An 18,932-nucleotide genomic window follows, 5' to 3' on the forward strand; every position below is an offset into this window, starting at 1 on the left:
TAGCATCATTCCTTCCAAAGAAATCCCAGGGCTGATCTCCTTCAGAATGGACTGGTTGGATCTCCTTGCAGTCCAAGGGACTCCCAAGAGTCTTCTCCAACACCACAGTTCAAAGGCATCAATTCTTTGGCTCTCAGCCTTCTTCACAGTCCAACTCTCACATCCATACATGACCACAGGAAAAACCATAGCCTTGACTAGATAAACCTTTGTTGGCAAAGTAATGTCTCTGCTTTTCAATATGCTATCTAGGTTGGTCATAACTTTCCTTCCAAGGAGTAAGCGTCTTTTAATTATACAATGACTACAGCAAATATCAACAAAGAAAGGTAAACCATTAAAAAGAACCAAAGGGAAATTTTGGAGTTGAAAAGTATAACTGAAATGAAAAATTCACTATATGGTCTGAAGAGGAGAATCAATATTACATAAAGAATCAGTAAAATTAAAGACAAAATAAGTTATCCAATCTGAAGAACAGAGGGAATAAAAGACTGAAGAAAAATGAATAGAGCAGTGGAGACGTGTAGACAACATCAAATACAAGAGGATGCACACAGTGAGAGTCCCACAAAAGTTACAGGAAACAAGTTAGAAAAAATAATGGCTGAAAAATTTCATATAACAGTTATCTAGAGATCAAAAACACTCAACAACCCAAAGTAGGTAAGTATAACAAGATTGCCAACCTAGATACAGCACAATGAACTGATGAAAACCAAAGACAAAGAGAAAATCGTGAAAGCAGCAAAAAGAAAATGACTCATTACTTACAGGATAGTCTTTTCACAAATAGTATTGGGATAATTGCATAATCCATAGGACAAAAAGTGAAGTCAGACTTTTACCTCATACCATACACAAATTGGATCATAGACACAACTATATTATAAGCTAAAAGTGTAACACTCAGAGAACAGGGTTCAGCAAACATCTTTTGAAATGGGCCATACTTTAGGTTTTCTGGGCTATACAATCTCTTTAGCAACTACTCAACTGCTACTGTAAAAAGAAAGCAGCCACAGCCAATAGGTAAATGAATGGGTGTGTCTATGCTCCCACAAAACATGACAATAACAAGCTAGACCCTTTCCGGCGAGGCAGGAACGTGGACGTCGGGTCTCTCGTTTGCACCGCGAAGACACCTCTACTGCAAAGATGGTCAACGTACCTAAAACCCGCAGGACTTTCTGTAAGAAGTGTGGAAAGCATCAGCCTCACAAAGTGACCCAGTGTAAGAAGGGCAAAGATTCCCTGTATGCCCAGGGAAAGAGGCGCTATGATCAGAAGCAGAGTGGCTACGGTGGGCAAACCAAGCCAATTTTCCGGAAGAAGGCTAAAACCACCAAGGAGGTCGTGCTGAGACTTGAATGCGTTGAGCCCAACTGCAGATCCAAGAGGATGCTGGCCATTAAGAGGTGCAAGCATTTTGAACTTGGAGGACATAAGAAGAGAAAGGACCAAGTGATCTAGTTCTAAGCTTTGGGATTCTTTTGTTCTTATGTTTTGAGAGGAAAATGTTGAAGTTACAGAAAAATTGCCTGAATGAGAATAAATACAGTGATATTCCTACTAAAAAAAAAAATAAAAAAATAACAAGCTAGATATGGTCTGCAGGTTGTGTTTGCTGACCATGTTCAAGAAGAGAAAATCTATGTAACCCTAGATTAGGCAAAGATTTCTTGATATCAATAGTGGAATCCATACAAGGAAAAAAAGAAAGAAAGAAACTGAATCCATCAAGAACATTTGCTCTTCAATAAACACCATTAAGAAAACAAACAGATAAGACATACCATGGGAAGAAATCTTTGCGTATCAATAAAAAACTTATGTCCAGAATACAAAAATCTCTCATAACTAAGTAAAAAGATAAATTATCAAATTAAAACTAGGGCAAAATATATGAACAGACATTTCACAAAAGAAGATACACAAATGACTATCATATGAAAAGTAGCTCAAATTCATAAGTCACTGGGGAGATGGCAAACTAACACCACAGTCAGCTTACACTACACATCTGTCAGAAGAGCTGTCATGTAAAGACTGACAATACCAGGTATTGGCCAGAATATGGAGAAACAGAACCCTCATGCTTTGTTCCCTAGAATATAAAATGGTGCCATCACTACGAAAAACACAGACTTATCATATGACTCAAAATTCCATTCACAAGTACCTATTCAAGAGAAATGAAAACATATTCATATAAAGACTTGTACAAGAATGTTTATAACATTATTCCTAATAGCCAAAAATAAAGATGACCCAAATGTCCATCAACTGGTGAATGGTTAAACAAAATGGGGCATATTCATACAATGGAATATCCACTTGGCAATAAAAAATGAATGAACCATTAATACACAATGCAACGTGGATGAATCTCAAGAACAGTATGCTAAGTGAAAAAGGACCAACACAAAGGACTACATATTGTATGATTCCATTTATTTAAAATTTCCAAAAAATACAAATCTACAGAGAAAGAAGGTAAATGGGTACCTGAGGTTGAGAATAGAAGCAGAAATTGTCCTCAAATGAACACAAGGTTTCTTTTTTGGGTGATAAAAATGTTAAAACTAGATTGTGAGGGACTTCCCTAGTGTCCCCAATGCAGGGAGCCCAGGTTTAATCCCTGGTTAAATAACTAGACCCCATACGCTGCAGCTAAAAATCCCACATGCTATAACTATGATCCAGTCCAGCCAAATAAATAAAAATAAACAAAATATTCTTTTTTAAAAAACTAGATTGTGAAAATGTCTGCACAATTCTATAAATTCATCAAAAATTTTATAGGATATAAATTCATACTTCAAACTTCAATAAAACTGTTTAAAAAAAGGAAGAAAATCCATCTCTGCTACCTGCAGCAGGTTACTTAAACTATCATCCGTCATCCATAAAAACAAAGTTAATAAAACCCACCTTACAAAATACCTATGAGCACTTTAGTAATACAGATGAAAGTTTTAGCCCTTCTTTTTCTGTCCTATGCTTAACCTATGCTGCAGAAAATTACTGTATCCAAGATGTGTAACAAACAAAAAAACTGAAATCACACAACCAATAGTGAAGCACTCCCCTTAAAAACAAACAATATCACTTTATCACCAATGCGTCTACTGGTACAGAGTACAAAAAAGTCTAAATTCTAATGCAAAAATTCTAACATAAAAATGTGAATTCAGTAGCTAACATAGTTCTATAGTTAATGTTATAGTTAATAATACTATATGAACATCTGAAACTTGGTAAGCATACATTTTAAAAGTCTTCATCAGAAGAAAACTATGAAGTCTAATATGAACATTCTAAGTGATAAGAAAATCATTTAAATGGCAGTTTTCACTAAATTAGTGGCATATAAATAACTGAAATCTTAAAAGTGGTGACATTTTAAACTAGATCAAATACTGTATACAAATAGTTATTTGATTGTTCTTTCCATGGCATTTATTTGAATATTTCTCCTCTGAACAACATTGATGAATATGAGAATTTTCTTTTCTATACAAATCCTTCCAACTTTCCAAAGATTTTAGAAGCAGTCTAGAGCTTCTCAGGTGAGAATTTTTAAAAAACCATAACTAAGCGAGTCAAAAGAAAAGCTATTCTTATCTCTAAGATGCTGAAGCTGTTGCCACAATAGCGCTATATAATTTATTCTCCTCTCCTCTTTTAGATAGAAAATATTTACAGAAGGAAAAAAGAGAGGATAAAACATATGTAGATAAATACTAAAAGTCTACTCTGATAAAAATAAAATATATTCCAATCATCTCAAATGTCTTATGGTACCTCTTTGCTCATCCTTTTCATGGTCACATAAACAAAAACTGTTTCATTACAATCAAAAATTCAATTTTATTTATTTCGGAGATACTCCATGCTCTGTAATTCTAAAAAAATGCTCTCTTCCTGATATACAGGTACTAATCCAAAGGAATCTTCTATGTTCATGAAAAAGAGAAACTAAGCAGTATACAAAGAAAACATGTTTGCTCTAAAATCTCAATAAATGACAATTAAAAAAAAAACGATATATGCAGAAATACACGACCAGGAGTATGAAAGTCACAGGGTAAGAACACATGTGAAAGTCACACTGCTCTTGTGGCTGTCATTTAAGCTGGACGGGGGTAGAAAATCTCAGGCTGTTTTCCATGTCCATAGACAAGTCATTCCACTCTGTTAAAGAGTAACTACACAAGAGCATACCGTATTTTTTCTCTGATCATTTTAAATAGTTGAAGACCTTGATTGAGGCCAAATCAGAAAGGAAAGAAGAATCTTAAGACCTAGTACAAACCTAAACTATAATAAGAGTTAAAATGGTATTCAGGTGAATCAAAAATTCACAAAGCTGGAATGGCAATATGGCAGCCTGGAACTGGGAAAGTGGAAAGGGAATTCTGCAACTGGGTTAAATTCAGCAGATTTGTTGCTGAAATCTTTAGAAAGTCCTATGTGTAAGACTGGCCTTTGGGTACCTAGCCACTTGGCTCCTGCATTGTTATTTAGGTGGATTAAGGCTCTTTTTACCCACTTGGGACACAGTACCAGCTTGCCTAGATTGTTCATAAATTATGTGATTATGGCAAACACCTGCTTTCCTACTGGGAGTTTTAGCATAGTTTTATAGTTTTAGTTTTATGTCTACATGACTAGCCCCTAATAAAAATCCTGGATTTAGAATCTTAAAGCAGGCGTCCCTGGCCAGAAACACTGTACGCTTGTTACAGTGCTGGAGGAACCACGTACTGTTCAGCCCACCCCTATGGGAGGGAGAATGCTGGAAGCCCACATTTGGATTCCTCCAGATTCTCCCTGACACATCTTTTGTCCCTTGCTGGTCCTATTGTGTATCACATCTTTTCTAATAAACCATAGTCATGATACATCTATGAGTCCTTCAAGTGAGGCTGGTCGTGGAACCCTCAAAAAAGGTGTTAAAGGCACAGAGACAGAAAGAAATCATAATGTGGAGTTTTAGGGAACCCTATGTGGAACAATTCCGCTAATCTTTTCCTCTTGATCAAATTCACCTTCAACGACAGGGATACGTATACAGATTAAATGCAGAATACTCTGACTCACTGTGAGAAAGAATAAACTAGAAAGACCCAGAAAACATCAGGCAGAGTCAAAGAAACTAGGGGAAAAAGAGAGGGAAAAGGGAGAAGGTAAACTGTCAGTGACAACTAAAATCAACATTTAAGTCATTATAAATCTTTACTGTTTGATCAGGTAAGGGAATACAGTGAGACTATCAATATTAATTTCAAAGGGTATACCTTTCTGAATTTCCATTCCTGTAGGAAAACTAGTAAAAAAAGATTTTACAAGGGCAGGCATATTTCAGGTACCAGAGAATCTTACTGAACTCTATTATGGAAACTCAACTGTTTGAAGCAAAACAGTACTATGATGAACTGGTGCAAGTCAGCTTTGAGAATTATGGTCACACCAGTATTTTTACAGAAACATTCCAGTATTTTGATGGAAACAAGTCAACATTTCCATGCCCTATGTTCTCCTAAAATTGTACCTGGTTTACACCAAAAAGTTAACATCTTGACCATCTCTGATAATTGTACACTCTTACACGTTAAAAGTATTTAAAATGATCTTACTCTCCCACACAGAAATATTTACCAAGTTTTCTTCATTCTCCCATAACCTGCTCAGCTTTATCCATTATTACTTTAGTCCAAAGCCTCCATGATTTCTAAACTATTTCTATCAACCTCTTCCAACTCTAATCCATCCTTCACAGTACCATCATGACATCAAAGAAGAATACTCTTACAGTCAAGTTCTAATCATCACCCTCCTTCTGAAGAACATTTACTAGCTCTATAACAATCATGGAATAAAATACAAATATCTTAAAATGACATTAATGTCCTTCATAATCCTGTCCCAACCAACCGTTCCAGCTTTCTAATCTTGGCCCTTTTACTCTCTGCCCCTACAAGGTTACCTACTCAAATGTCTCCAGGCCCATGTTGGTACCATATATGTGTGAAAGGTCAGATAAGATATACGATAACAAGAAGTGGCAGGATCAACATCAAACTAAAAACATTCATATCGGTGAAAAACTTTTTCTACCTATGCAGGTCAAACAAAAGTCATCTAGAGACAGACCTCAATTACTAACCCAGACTTCTGTAACTTCCACAAGCTACGTCAAATAGGTTCCTGCTCTTAAAATTAGCCCTGGGCTTTCTTACTTCTGCATTTTATATTTACAGTATTCTGTTTCCAACAAAAAATTCTGCCTCATTCTGTGAAAACTACAGCCATCCTCAAAGTACACTCAAATATCATCTTCTTCACAATGCCTTCTCTGTGCTCCCCTAACTCAGCTATCATCTTCATACCTTTTTTTTCTGTTTCTATAAACTCTTCAATTGTACTTATAACATTTTGAATTATATTACATTTATTTATATACAGTTCTTATTTCTCCAACTGGACTATATGCTGAAGAAACACACAATATTTACTTGTTTTTGCATCACTCATTATTCCCTGCATAATTAAGCAACACTACTCGTATCTGAAAAATTTAGATTAACCAAATTTTTAAATTTTGAAGGTTCAATTCAGTTCAGTGGCTCAGTCGTGTCCAACTCTTTGCAACCCATGAACCGCACCATGCCAGGCCTCCCTATCCATTACCAACAACCGGAATCTACCCAAACCCATGTCCATTCAGTTGGTAATGCCATCCAACGATCTCATCCTCTGTCATCCCCTTCTCCTCCTACCTTCAATCTTTCCCAGCATCAGGATCTTTTCAAATGAGTCAGCTCTTCACATCAGGTGGCCAAAGTATTAGAGATTCAGTTTCAACATCAATCCTTCCAATGAACACCCAGGACTGATCTCCTTCAGAATGGACTGGTTGGATCTCCTTGCAGTCCAAGGGACTCTTCAAGAGTCTTCTCCAACACCACAGTTCAAAAGCATCAATTCTTCGGCACTCAGCCTTCTTTATAGTCCAACTCTCACATCCATACATAACTACTGAAAAAACCACAGCCTTGACTAGACAGACCTTTGTTGACAAAGTAATCTGTCTGCTTTTTAATATGCTGTCTAGGTTGGTCATAACTTTCCTTCCAAGGAGTAAGTGTCTTTTAATTTCATGGCTGCAATCACTATCTGCAGTGATTTTGGAGCCCCCCAAAATAAAGGTAAATATCTTAAAAACAATCAAATCTTTACATCAAACTAGTAAAACCAGACAGGGAGGAATTACCATATGGAGTCAAAATGAGTTTTGTTTACTAGCCTACTTAATTACTCCCTATAAATAAAATACATTATTCTTAATTTGTGATTAACAGAAACACTGGAAAAGGAAACATCTCTTGTGTGTTTGTTTTTTTTTTTTTTCTCTTGTGTGTTCTTGAGGAGGTGGCAAAGATAAAAGAAATCCTTTGTCCAACCCCAAATAGCAAGTTTTAAATAATAAAATCAGAGCCACGAAGTGGTAAAAAGTCTTTCAGAGAGAAGGAAAACGACATAGTTCATAAGCTCATATCGACATAGAAGAAAAGAAGCATATTAGAAAGGAATAAAAGAATCTAAAATAACATCTTTGGTATATTTCATTTTTTTTCTTATTCTTAATTGATCTAACATAATGATTTGTTCAAAATAATACAGCAATAATGTGCTTGATAATTATAGCTTATGAATGATAACGATGTTATAAGGGATAAGAACAAGAAATTGTGAATACTGTAAGATACCTGCACTGCATGAATCAGTACAGTGTTACTTGAAAGTGTACTTGTGTCAGTTGCAAATGTACATTGCAAATTTTACAGCAACCACAAAAAAAAGCAAAAAGAAGTGTAACCTATGCTAAGAGAGGAAAGAAAATGAACTCATATTAAATGTTCAATTAAAATCAGAGGAAAAAGAAAAAGAGTAAGAAAAGAAAGAACAAGAGCAGCGAATAGAAAATGGTAAAAAATATAACAGATATTAATCCAATAATATCAATAATCTTTTAATAGGTGAGTGGAAAGGTAAGTTTTCATTCCAATCCCAAAGAAAGGCAATGCCAAAGACTGCTCAAACTACCGCACAATTGCACTCATCTCACACGCTAGTAAAGTAATGCTCAAAATTCTCCAAGCCAGGCTTCAGCAGTACGTGAACCATGAACTTCCTGATGTTCAAGCTGGTTTTAGAAAAGGCAGAGGAACCAGAGATCAAATTGCCAACATCCGCTGGATCATGGAAAAAGCAAGAGAGTTCCAGAAAAACATCTATTTCTGCTTTATTGACTATGCCAAAGCCTTTGATTGTGTGGATCACAATAAACTGTGGAAAATTCTCAAAGAGATGGGAATCCCAGACCACCTGACCTGCCTCTTGAGAAACCTGTTTCAGGTCAGGAAGCAACAGTTAGAACTGGACATGGAAAAACAGACTGGTTCCAAATAGGAAAAGAAGTACGTCAAAGCTGTATATTGTCACCCTGCTTATTTAACTTCTATGCAGAGTACATCATGAGAAATGCTGGGCTGGAGGAAGCACAAGCTGGAATCAAGATTGCCGGGAAAAATATCAATAACCTCAGATATGCAGATGACACCACCCTTATGGCAGAAAGTGAAGAAGAGCTAAAGAGCCTCTTTATGAAAGTGGAAGAGGAGAGTGAAAAATCTGGCTTCAAACTCAACATTCAAAAACTAAGATCATGGCATCGGGTCCCATCACTTCATGGCAAATAGATGGGGAAACAATGGAAACAGTGGCTGACTTTATCTTTTTGGGCTCCAAAATCACTGCAGATGGTGATTGCAGCCATGAAATTAAAAGACGCTTACTCCTTGGAGGAAAGTTATGACCAACCTAGACAGCATATTAAAAAGCAGAGACATTACTTTGTCAACAAAGGTCCGTCTAGTCAAGGCTGTGGTTTTTCCGTTAGTCATGTATGGATGTGAGAGTTGGACTATAAAGAAAGCTGAGCACCGAAGAATTAATGCTTTCGAACTGTGGTGTTGCAAAAGACTCTTGAGAATCCCTTGGGCTGCAAGGACAGCCAACCAGTCCATCCTAAAGGAGATCAGTCCTGGGTGTTCATTGGAAGGACTGATGTTGAAGCTGAAACTCCAGTACTTTGGCCACCTGATATGAAGAGCTGACTCATTTGCAAAGATCCTGATGCTGGGTAAGATTGAAGGCAGGAGGAGAAGGGGAAGACAGAGGATGAGATGGTTGGATGGCATCACTGACTCAATGGACATGGGTTTGGGTGGACCCTGGAAGCTGCTGATGGACAGGGAGGCCTGGCGTGCTGCGGTTCATGAGGTCGCAAAGATACAGACATGACTAAGCCACTGAACTGAACTTAATCCAATGATATCAATAATCTTTTAATAGGTGAGTAGAAAGACTGACACAGCCATAAAATGGGCTATTACTCAACAACAAAGAAAAATAAGCTACCAAGCCATAAAAAGACTTGGAATTTTGATAATATATTACTAAGTTCAAGAAGTCAACCTGGAAAGGCTACATACTACATGATTCCAACTACACGATATTCCAGAAACTATATGGCTAGGAAGACAATAAAAAGATCAGTAGTTACCAGGGGTTAGATGGAGATGGAGAGAAGAGAGAAGAGGAATAGGTAGAGCACAGGGGATTTTTAGGACAGTAAAACTACTCTACATGGGACTATTAGAGAGACAGGAAATGAAGCATTTGGCAAAGCCAAAGACTATACTAACACAAAGAGTGAATCCGAATTAAACTATGAACTTTACTTAATAATCCTGTATCAATACTGGTTCCTCAATTTTAACAAATATATTATACTAATATAAGATATTAAGAACAGGAAAAAGTTCAGTTATTAGTAATTAATACCATACATTTGGCATTTGGCATTTGATAGTAGTTTTCTCACTCAGGGAACTCAAAAATATAATTAATAAGAATAAACACAAGAAATTACAAGAGTTAGGCTTAACAATCTGGATAAACGATACAAAAATCAATATTTTTTTAAATATATATAATGATATAAGTACTGAAGTTGTCAAATCCTAACCACAGTGAATTTCTAAGATTGACTTGAACCTAAAACCTAAGATGAAAGATTTAAATACACTGTACTGTGCTTTCAAGCTGTCCATGTTACAAAAATATTAGCAGTAACAAAAAGTATTATATGGCTGAAAATATATTTTTACAGTAAACGTAAGTATTTTTACAGGGCCATATTTCTCAAACACTTTGAAATTTACTAAAGAATTCCACTATTTACTTTGCACATTTTTCTGAAAAAGCACTAAAACTGAGGCAAAGGAATTGTTCTATATCTTGACGGTGTTGGATATTTACAAATCTACATTAATCAATATTCACAGACTTCTATGTCATAAAGAATATATTTTACAGTGACCCGAAAATCAATTAAAATTTTAAACGGTAAACAAAGAGTAAATGAGAATAATACAGAGAAAGGAATAAAAGGAGGGAAAGATAATAGAGTAAAATGCAAAGAAAAAGAAGTGGGATCATGTTGTTAATTTTAAGAGTGTGTGTTAGTCGCTCAGTCGAGTCCAACTCTTTGCGACCCCATGGACTGTAGCCTACCAGGCTCCTCCATTCATGAGATTTTCCAGACTAGAATACCAGAGTGGGTTGCCATTTACTTCTCCAAATTTTAAGAGTAAATAGCTTTTCCAAGATAGATGAATTCTACATATCCCAACTTAATATCTCTCAAATGCAATTATATATAATATCAAAAATTATGAGTTTCAGTAATAAAGATAATACATGGAAAAAAGGATCCAAATAAAATGCTTAAGATACAACCTCCTGTTTACATTTTAATTACACAAAAATGTGTATGTATAAGTCTTATATATATATATATATATATACACACACACACACACATACACAAACATATATGTTAGCATTTCCATAATAATATTCACTGTCAATAAACACTGCTGAGGAGAATAAAAGAGGCTTTCAGTGCTCATTGTGTACGCTTTTAAATCATGTACACCCATTTTTTAAAAGGACAGATTTAACTGAGCAAGGACATTATGGGTCATTTTGTTTTCTCCTCTATATTACTCTTTTTTTTTTTAAAGAAAGCTCTAATGAATATCACTTTTAAATATGCTTCATATAAGAGAATTATAAATAATACACTTAGATATTTAATTTTTTAGCCCATCATAATTTTCATTATAGTGAAAAATGAGGAAAAGTTTTAAAATTAGTCAACTGAAGTACTACATAGTCATATACTGGAAAGTCCTGCTGCTGCTAAGTCACTTCAGTCGTGTCCGACTCTGTGTGACCCCACAGACGGCAGCCCACCAGGCTCCCCCGTCCCTGGGATCCTCCAGGCAAGAACACTGGAGTGGGTTGCCATTTCCTTTTCCAATGCAGGAAAGTGAAAAGTGAAAGTGAAGTCGCTCAGTCACGTCCGACTCCTAGCAACCCCATGAACTGCAGCCTACCAGGCTCCTCCATCCATGGGATTTTCCAGGCAAGAGTACTGGAGTGTCCTATGTATACCCAGTTAAAAGGAGTTTAAAAAAAAACACATGTAAATAGGTTCATGACATAAAAAGCAGCTAATTAAAAAACTCTGACCTCATTTTTGGCACCAGAGTTATTATCTATTGCTATTAATTTATTCAACAATTAATTACTGAGATCCTGTTGTGTGCCAGGTACTGAGATGGGTACAGAAGATACAGAGTAGACCAGCTGCCCTGGAATAGGGGACAGGTCAGGGAAATACTACAGAAGGGAAGCAGACAGATATACATATATAAATAATCTCCTGAAAAGCTATTTAACTGCAGTGCCACCGTGGTAGGCTATCTACAAACATAATCAACAAAATTCCTTCCACATCTGAATGCTCACGCCACTCCTCCCGTTAGGTACAATTTTTCCCTCCCCTTGAATCCAGTCTTCCAATTTGCGTTGTCAAGTAAAATATGGCACAAGTAATACTATGCCACTTGCAAGCCTAAAGATTAAGAGACCTAAAATTTCTACTTACTTTCTTGCTATCCTGAATTGCCATGTACTTCAGGATAGATCAGCAGGAAAGGGAAACCATGTGTAGAGAAAGGCCCTGAAGAAAAGTAACAAGTGGAGATAGGACCAAGATGACAACGAAGGTGCCTAGTAGACAATCTGCATTAAGCCCCAGACAGAAAGTGAGAGCACCCTGGAACCTCTAGCCTAAGTCAACCTATCTTACCTGACAGCAAATGAAATAGAGATGACTGGTCGCCACTCATCCCTGAACACAAATTTCTAGCCCAAAGAATCATAAGAAAACAAAAAAAGTACTTTAAGGTGATATGCCATGCTACAACTGATAACCGAGACTAAAAATGGGTGCCTGGAAAGTGTATTACTAAAAGAAACACCTAGAAAATATAATATTGGCTTTGGGGACAAGAGATAGGTGGAAGGTGAAAGGGCAACAAGGAGCCTGAAAAGTAGACAAGCAGTAAGGACACTGCTCGAAGAAGGGTTATCCATATTATTTCCTGGCAGAAAACAATTAGCATAGAACTGTCACATGATAAAACTTAGAAGATAAGAGAATCTATAAATCTAAGATTCCCCAACAAAATATTCAAAGTGTCAATGGTTTCTTCACAGCCAAATATGAGGAGATGTAAGAAGAAAAACATGACTTAAAGAACTATAAGCTGTTTAAAAGAAATATTTCTAACTAGGAGTTTCTTGGTTAAAAAATAACTGTTTCTCATTACTAACCTCTATAGATAGCCAAACACTGTCAAGCAAACAGCCTAAGGACAAAGACCAAATACAGAGTACTACCAAGAACATGGGCTCAGAATCATCAAATCAAAACCACATCTGTAAAAGCCTGTTAGGACCACAGGAAGACTTCAGACCATGCTTGCATATTCTCTCAGGCAGGTAAAAGGGCTTCTGAGAAATTACACGACTCTAACTTGGGCTCCAAAGTGGAGAGAATCCTGTCTCCGTAAGAAAGTGGACAGAATCTTATCTCAGTAAGAACTGTGGATGTGACTTCTGTCTAATGGAATGCACTTCTAATCTTATATATAGAAAATCCACAAAGTAGTTAATGGAGTTCTATCAGTTTGTACTAAAATAAAACACTATCTCAAATGAAAAGAGGCCTTTAGGCTTTTAACTGTCACATAAAGCAGAATAAAACTGCTACTCAGATGCAAACAAAGCCCATTTCTTATGGAAAAGTAAAAAGGACTCAAAGAATAGAGCCAAGAGCCAAAAGGACCCAGCCAAGAGCTAAGAATAATACAGATCTTCCTCAGCCTACGATGGAGTTAAATCTAAATAAATCCATTATAAGTTGAAAATACATTTACTACACCTAACCTACTAAATAGCATAGCTTAGCCTAGCCTACCTTAAGTGTGCTTACAGTATTTTCAATAGCTTGCAGATGGGCAAAATTATCTAAAACAAAGTATATTTTATAATAAAGTGCTGAATCTCTCATGTAATTTATTGAATGTGCTGTGCTTAGTCGCTCAGTCATGTCTGACTGTTTGCGACTCCATGGACTATATAGCCCACCAGGCTTCTCTGTCCATGGGGATTCTCCAGGCAAGAATACTGGAGTGGGTTGCCATGCCCTCCTCCAGGGGATCTTCCTAACCCAAAGATCAGACTCAGGTCTCCTGTAATGCAGGAGGATTCTTTACCAGGTGAGCTACCCGGGAAGCCCAACTTATTGAATACTGTACTAAAAATGAAAAACAGAACTGTTGTCTGAGTACAAAAGGATTTTTAAGTGTATTGGGTGTTCACCCTCATGATCACATGGCTGACTGGGAGCTGCTACTCCTTGCCACTACCTAGAAACATGAGAGAGTATCATACATATTGCTAGCCTGGGAAAAGATCAAAATTCAAAGTACAGTTTCTACTTAATTACGTATCACTTTCACACCATCAAAAAGCCAAAAAATCCTAAGTGGAGCCAGCATAAATCAGGAACCATCTGTAATGAATTATGAAACCACTATCAGAAGATAGAACCAAGCCATAATCAAGGACATTTTCTGTTTCCTGGTTAGATTTCAGAACTGCTTTAGAACAGAGATACTACATGCTTTTACCTTTTCCAACCTCCAATGTGATTAACTGTCTGTCTCAAAACCGCATACTAAGTATATTGGGGCCTGTGGAGGGGGGTGGACAACGGGGAGACTTGCCTTCCCAGTTCACAGGTATCCAAATAAAAAAGAGCTGCATTCAAGGAGCCTCATCCACATCCCAACCAAATTCAGATGATAAAATAATGAACTTTGAACATGATGTCATAACTGGATGAGATTTCTGGGCATCTTAGGAGATGTCCTCCTTGTTGGAGAAACATGAATTGTCTACCACAGGAAGAACTGTGGTAGTCCATCAACAAAGATGCCTGCCAACAATTCCTCCTACTCCTGTACACTTATGCTACTCCTCCCATCAAGAGTGGCATCTATTTCTCCTTTGAGAAACAAAATGCAGTGGAAATGATGATATGCAATTTTAGGCCTAGTCCTTAATAAGCCAAGAAATGTCTGGTTTTGTTCTGTTACCCAGAATCACCATGTAAAGAAATCCAGACCATCCTTCTAGAGATAGGCCAAAAAGATAAAAAAGCCCTGGCTGATTAAAAAAAAAAACAAAAACAAAAAACAGGCCATAGAGAACAAATGAGGTATCTCAAGTAAAAGTCAGCTCTAAAGTCATCTTGGATCCTCAAGGCCTATTCAAATCATCTCAGTCAGTGTCTTGTGGACCAGAGCACGGTGTTCCCTACTCAAACTCCTGACCCCAAAATTGTGAGCAATAACAACAGCTATGATTTTAAGTCATAAGTTTTGAGGCAATTTGTTATTCAGTAAAGGATAACTGATACAGGTAATGGTAAGCAGTGCTTGCAGCAAAGGTGACAAAGGAAAAGTACTAGGTACTTTTGAAAGAGTCAGTATTACGGATCCTAATGGCACCCCACTCCAGTACTCTTGCCTGGAAAATCACATGGACGAAGGAGCCTCGGACATGTCTAAGAGACTTCACTTTCATGCGTTGGAGAAGGAAATGGCAACCCACTCCAGTGTTCTTGCCTGGAGAATCCCAGGGATGAGGGAGCCTGGTGGGCTGCTGTCTATGGGGTCACACAAAGTCAGACACGACTGAAGCGACTTAGCAGCAGCAGCAATGTAATCTGAGAGATAAGGAAGGTTTCCCTGAGAAGTGATATACTTAAAGTGAAAGTGAAGTCGCTCAGTCATGTCCGACTCTTTGCAACCCCATGGACTGTAGCCTATCAAGCTCCTCCGTCCATGGGATTTTCCAGGCAAGAGTGCTGGAGTGGATTGCCACTATACTTAAAAGTGGTAATGTAATGTTACTTAATATGGAGGAAATTACAAACATAAATTTTGTTCACTGGTTTCAAATTTCTATTTTCCTACATTTCCACATTACACCTGTTTTACTTTTGAAATAACATTTTAGCCAGGAACAAAAGTTTTTTTAATGTCCTGTTGCAGTTGAAGAATGGGATGCTCTGATGACACTAGCATTTCAAAAAGTAAACAGGCTATACTGCTTTAAAATTTTCTGAAGAATTAGAATGTATTAAAACACAATTAACCTAAAATTGGTAAAGAATCCGCCTACAATGCAGAAGACCCTGGTTCGATTCCTGGGTCAGGAAGATCCACTAGAGAAGGGAAAGGCTACCTACTCCAGTATTCTTGGGCTCCCCTTGTGGCTCAGCTGGTAAAGAATCCACCTGCAATGCGAGAGACCTGGGTTTGTTCCCTGGGTTGGGAAGATCCCCTGGAGAAAAGAAAGGCTACCCACTTCAGTGTTATGCCTGGAGAATTCCTGGAGAATTCTATGGGGTCGCAAAGAGTCGGACACGACTGAGCAACTTGCACTTTCACAACCTAAAATTATACTGCTTATAATTTAATATCACTCTATTTTTGCAAACTTCTTCAGCTATGTAATCCCTTATAGTTATTTTTGTGAAAAGATGTGGACAACATGAGACTGAGAGAAATACATAATACTTTGATAACAGAATTAAGAATGGAAATGACTGCCAAAACTGCAATAATGAAATAAAACCAACATGAAAAAATTAAACAAAATTAACTGAAGAGACATTCACTTTTAGGGTTAAAAAGAAACCAACCACTGAAGCACAAGAGGAGAAAATCATCTAGTTTAACAGTATAAAAAATCCTTGGGGTTTGAGCTGACCGCAAATGTATCAGACAAAAGTAAGTAAGCCATATCAGCATAAATATTGTTAAGCTCATACTTCATTAACACATTTAATTAACAAATATTCACTGCAAACCTAAGATGTACCACTTATTTTCCTAAGAGAATACAGTAATGAGGACCAGAGAAGGAATAATTTCACCCTATTTAGAACTAATCAAACTAAAAACATATGGAATATTAAGTCCATATGAAGGAAATGGTTGAAAAAAGTACAGAAATGTGACCTTCAAAAGAAAAACGTTCGAATTTGAATACTGCCCTAAAGAAGGAAGAAAGCTCTTAAAACAATTCTTTCATTTTACCAAAATAATGACTACTATGTGACAGGCACTGTGCTAGGCACTGGGGTAACAGTGGAAAACAGAATGTCCTGTCCTCACCCTACTTACAGCCTAGTGAGCATGCTGTCCTCAAAGACAGAGCTCTTAGCAGGCACCAAGTAATGATGTCAGCACTTTTTATAACAGAGATCTCTTTTATAATAGATCTATGTTATATATAGATTATCTCACTTATTATATATTACTACATAATAATTGCTTTTATAATAAAGATTCACATACTTTGATAAAGGCTGAAATAAATTACCTCCAAAGTTACTTGCAAATCTAAAATTTTATGATTACTTACTTGGAGCACTATACCATGAAAGAATGTAATTGTTATTCTGATAAATAAATATATAATGAATAAGATAACAGGCAAACCAATACATACAAACACATAGACACATGGGTTTTCTTGTTAATATTTCTACCTAAGAAAACAACCATGCCACTTCATAAATTTAACCTTCATAGGCAAACTACTCAAAACCAACTTCAATCCACATTCAGAAAAATCTAATCTCAAATTCTTTATTTCACTGTAACAAGAATTTTTAAATCTCTTTATCCTAGTGATCATCTTACCCTAGTTAAAATAATTCCAAAGAAACTAATATCCATGATTTCTCTGGGATTTCTTATATTAATTAGTATACCTTTCCATGGCTTTAGCTGTATAAGGCAAATGCATTTCAATACTGTGTTCATCTTCATCTGTCTGCAGAGACATGCGTTCAAACATTCCTGTCTTCCATAGTTCTCCGTAAACTAGAGGTTTCAAAATATAGTAAAACAAATGTATTAATGTATATCCTTATCCTGTGAGACTACCCAGTAACACAAAACTACATGCTTTGGCAAGAGACAAAAGTATCACGTAATATTCTCCTTTGGTTTTAGTTTAAAAAAAAGGAAAAAACAACTAGCTTCTATATAAGACAAAACAGTCAGACACGTAATGATTTACTCAGCATTTTCATATGTTATATAGTTACATAAAAAATAATAATTTAAATTTTTCATCAGGTCCTTTCATTATATCTAAAATCACCTCTAAGTTTAAGGTTTTCCTTGACCTTAATCAACCAGTAGACACTAACAAGAACAGCTGATCAAAACTACTACTGAAATATGGAAAAATCCCCCCGTCTACTTCCTCATGAGGTTTAATAATACAGTTTTTGAGTTTTGTTTTATTTTTAAATAAAATGTATAGGATTATTGTTTTACACCTCAGGTTTTGTTATACCAAGAACAGAAAATTCCTACTGAAAAATGTTATTTTCCTCAACATTAAGAATTAAACTTGTCAGGTAGACTGGAATATAAATTTACCACAGGACTATGCCTTAATCTTAAATTTTTTAAATGATTTAGCAATTAAGACCCTTCTGGTGGATTATACTTAAACAAGATATTATATAGCAAGAAAATAATAGAATTTAATACAAAAAAGACACAAGAATATTTTTATTTTATCATTGAACAGAATCAGCATTTTTATAACTAAATCCTTAAATGGGTTTACCAATATCAAAGAAAGAAACAAATAACTGTATGACTTTTCTTCTATGAAACTGCATCTGATTAAAAATTCTCATTGTTAGGCTATCCAAAACCAAAATTTTCTGAATGCTCTAACAAGGTTTTACAAAGCAAGTGTGACCCAGAGGGTGGATGAAGGTAGTAAAAAGGTACAAATCTCCAGTAATAAAATCAGTAAGTACTGGGGATGTTATGTACAACATGATAAATATAATGAACACAGCCGCATATTATACATTAAAGCTGTTGAGAATAAATCCTAAGAGTTCTCGTCACAAGGGAAAAACATTATTTTGGTTCTTTAATTTTGTATCTATATGAGATTATATTCACTAAACTTATCATTTCATGATATATGAAAAGTCAAATTACTGTGTCATACTTTAAAACTGCCGTATGTCAATTATATCTCACTAAAACTGGAAGAAAAAATAAACATTTTAAAAGCATTTTAAAAATTTAAAAGTTACATAGCCTAATGCCATTCCAGGGAGTAAGGTTAGAAATATTCCAGTTTTGTTAATAAGCTATATCCTAACAACAAAATGCTAATACTCTATAAAGCCCAAAATTATGAAAATTTAAGCCTAAAGTTTAAAAAGAGGTGACCATTTCCTTTGCAAATAGGTTCTTTTATTCTACAAAAGAATTTGCTGCAAAATTTCTTAAAACAATAAACACTCAACATAATTAAAATATAATTTA

The 18,932-nt window shown here is 36.0% G+C and overlaps 2 protein-coding genes across 3 annotated transcripts in view; one reads left to right on the forward strand and one right to left on the reverse strand.

The window, feature by feature from the left end:
* MEMO1 (mediator of cell motility 1) overlaps positions 1–18,932 on the reverse strand; it is a 116,918-nt gene that overhangs the window by 27,402 nt on the left and 70,584 nt on the right. For both annotated transcript variants that reach the window (XM_010829811.1, XM_010829810.1), the window contains exon 5: positions 17,339–17,450. In XM_010829811.1, the coding sequence (XP_010828113.1) occupies positions 17,339–17,424 (86 nt within the window). In that variant the 5' untranslated portion in view covers positions 17,425–17,450. The remainder of the gene's footprint in view (positions 1–17,338; positions 17,451–18,932) is intronic.
* Positions 303–1,593, forward strand: LOC104980939 (60S ribosomal protein L36a-like). Its single transcript, XM_010829809.1, has one exon. The coding sequence runs from the start codon at positions 1,159–1,161 to the stop codon at positions 1,471–1,473; it is 315 nt and encodes a 104-aa protein (XP_010828111.1). The 5' UTR covers positions 303–1,158; the 3' UTR covers positions 1,474–1,593.

The sequence above is a fragment of the Bison bison genome, unplaced genomic scaffold (genome assembly GCF_000754665.1).
Source record: "Bison bison bison isolate TAMUID 2011002044 unplaced genomic scaffold, Bison_UMD1.0 scf7180017864508, whole genome shotgun sequence".
Taxonomy (NCBI): domain Eukaryota; kingdom Metazoa; phylum Chordata; class Mammalia; order Artiodactyla; family Bovidae; genus Bison; species Bison bison.

Coding starts and splice junctions, on each gene's coding strand:
- LOC104980939 (XM_010829809.1), top strand. CDS start 1,159: ATGGTCAACGTACCTAAAACCCGCAGGACTTTCTGTAAGAAGTGTGGA.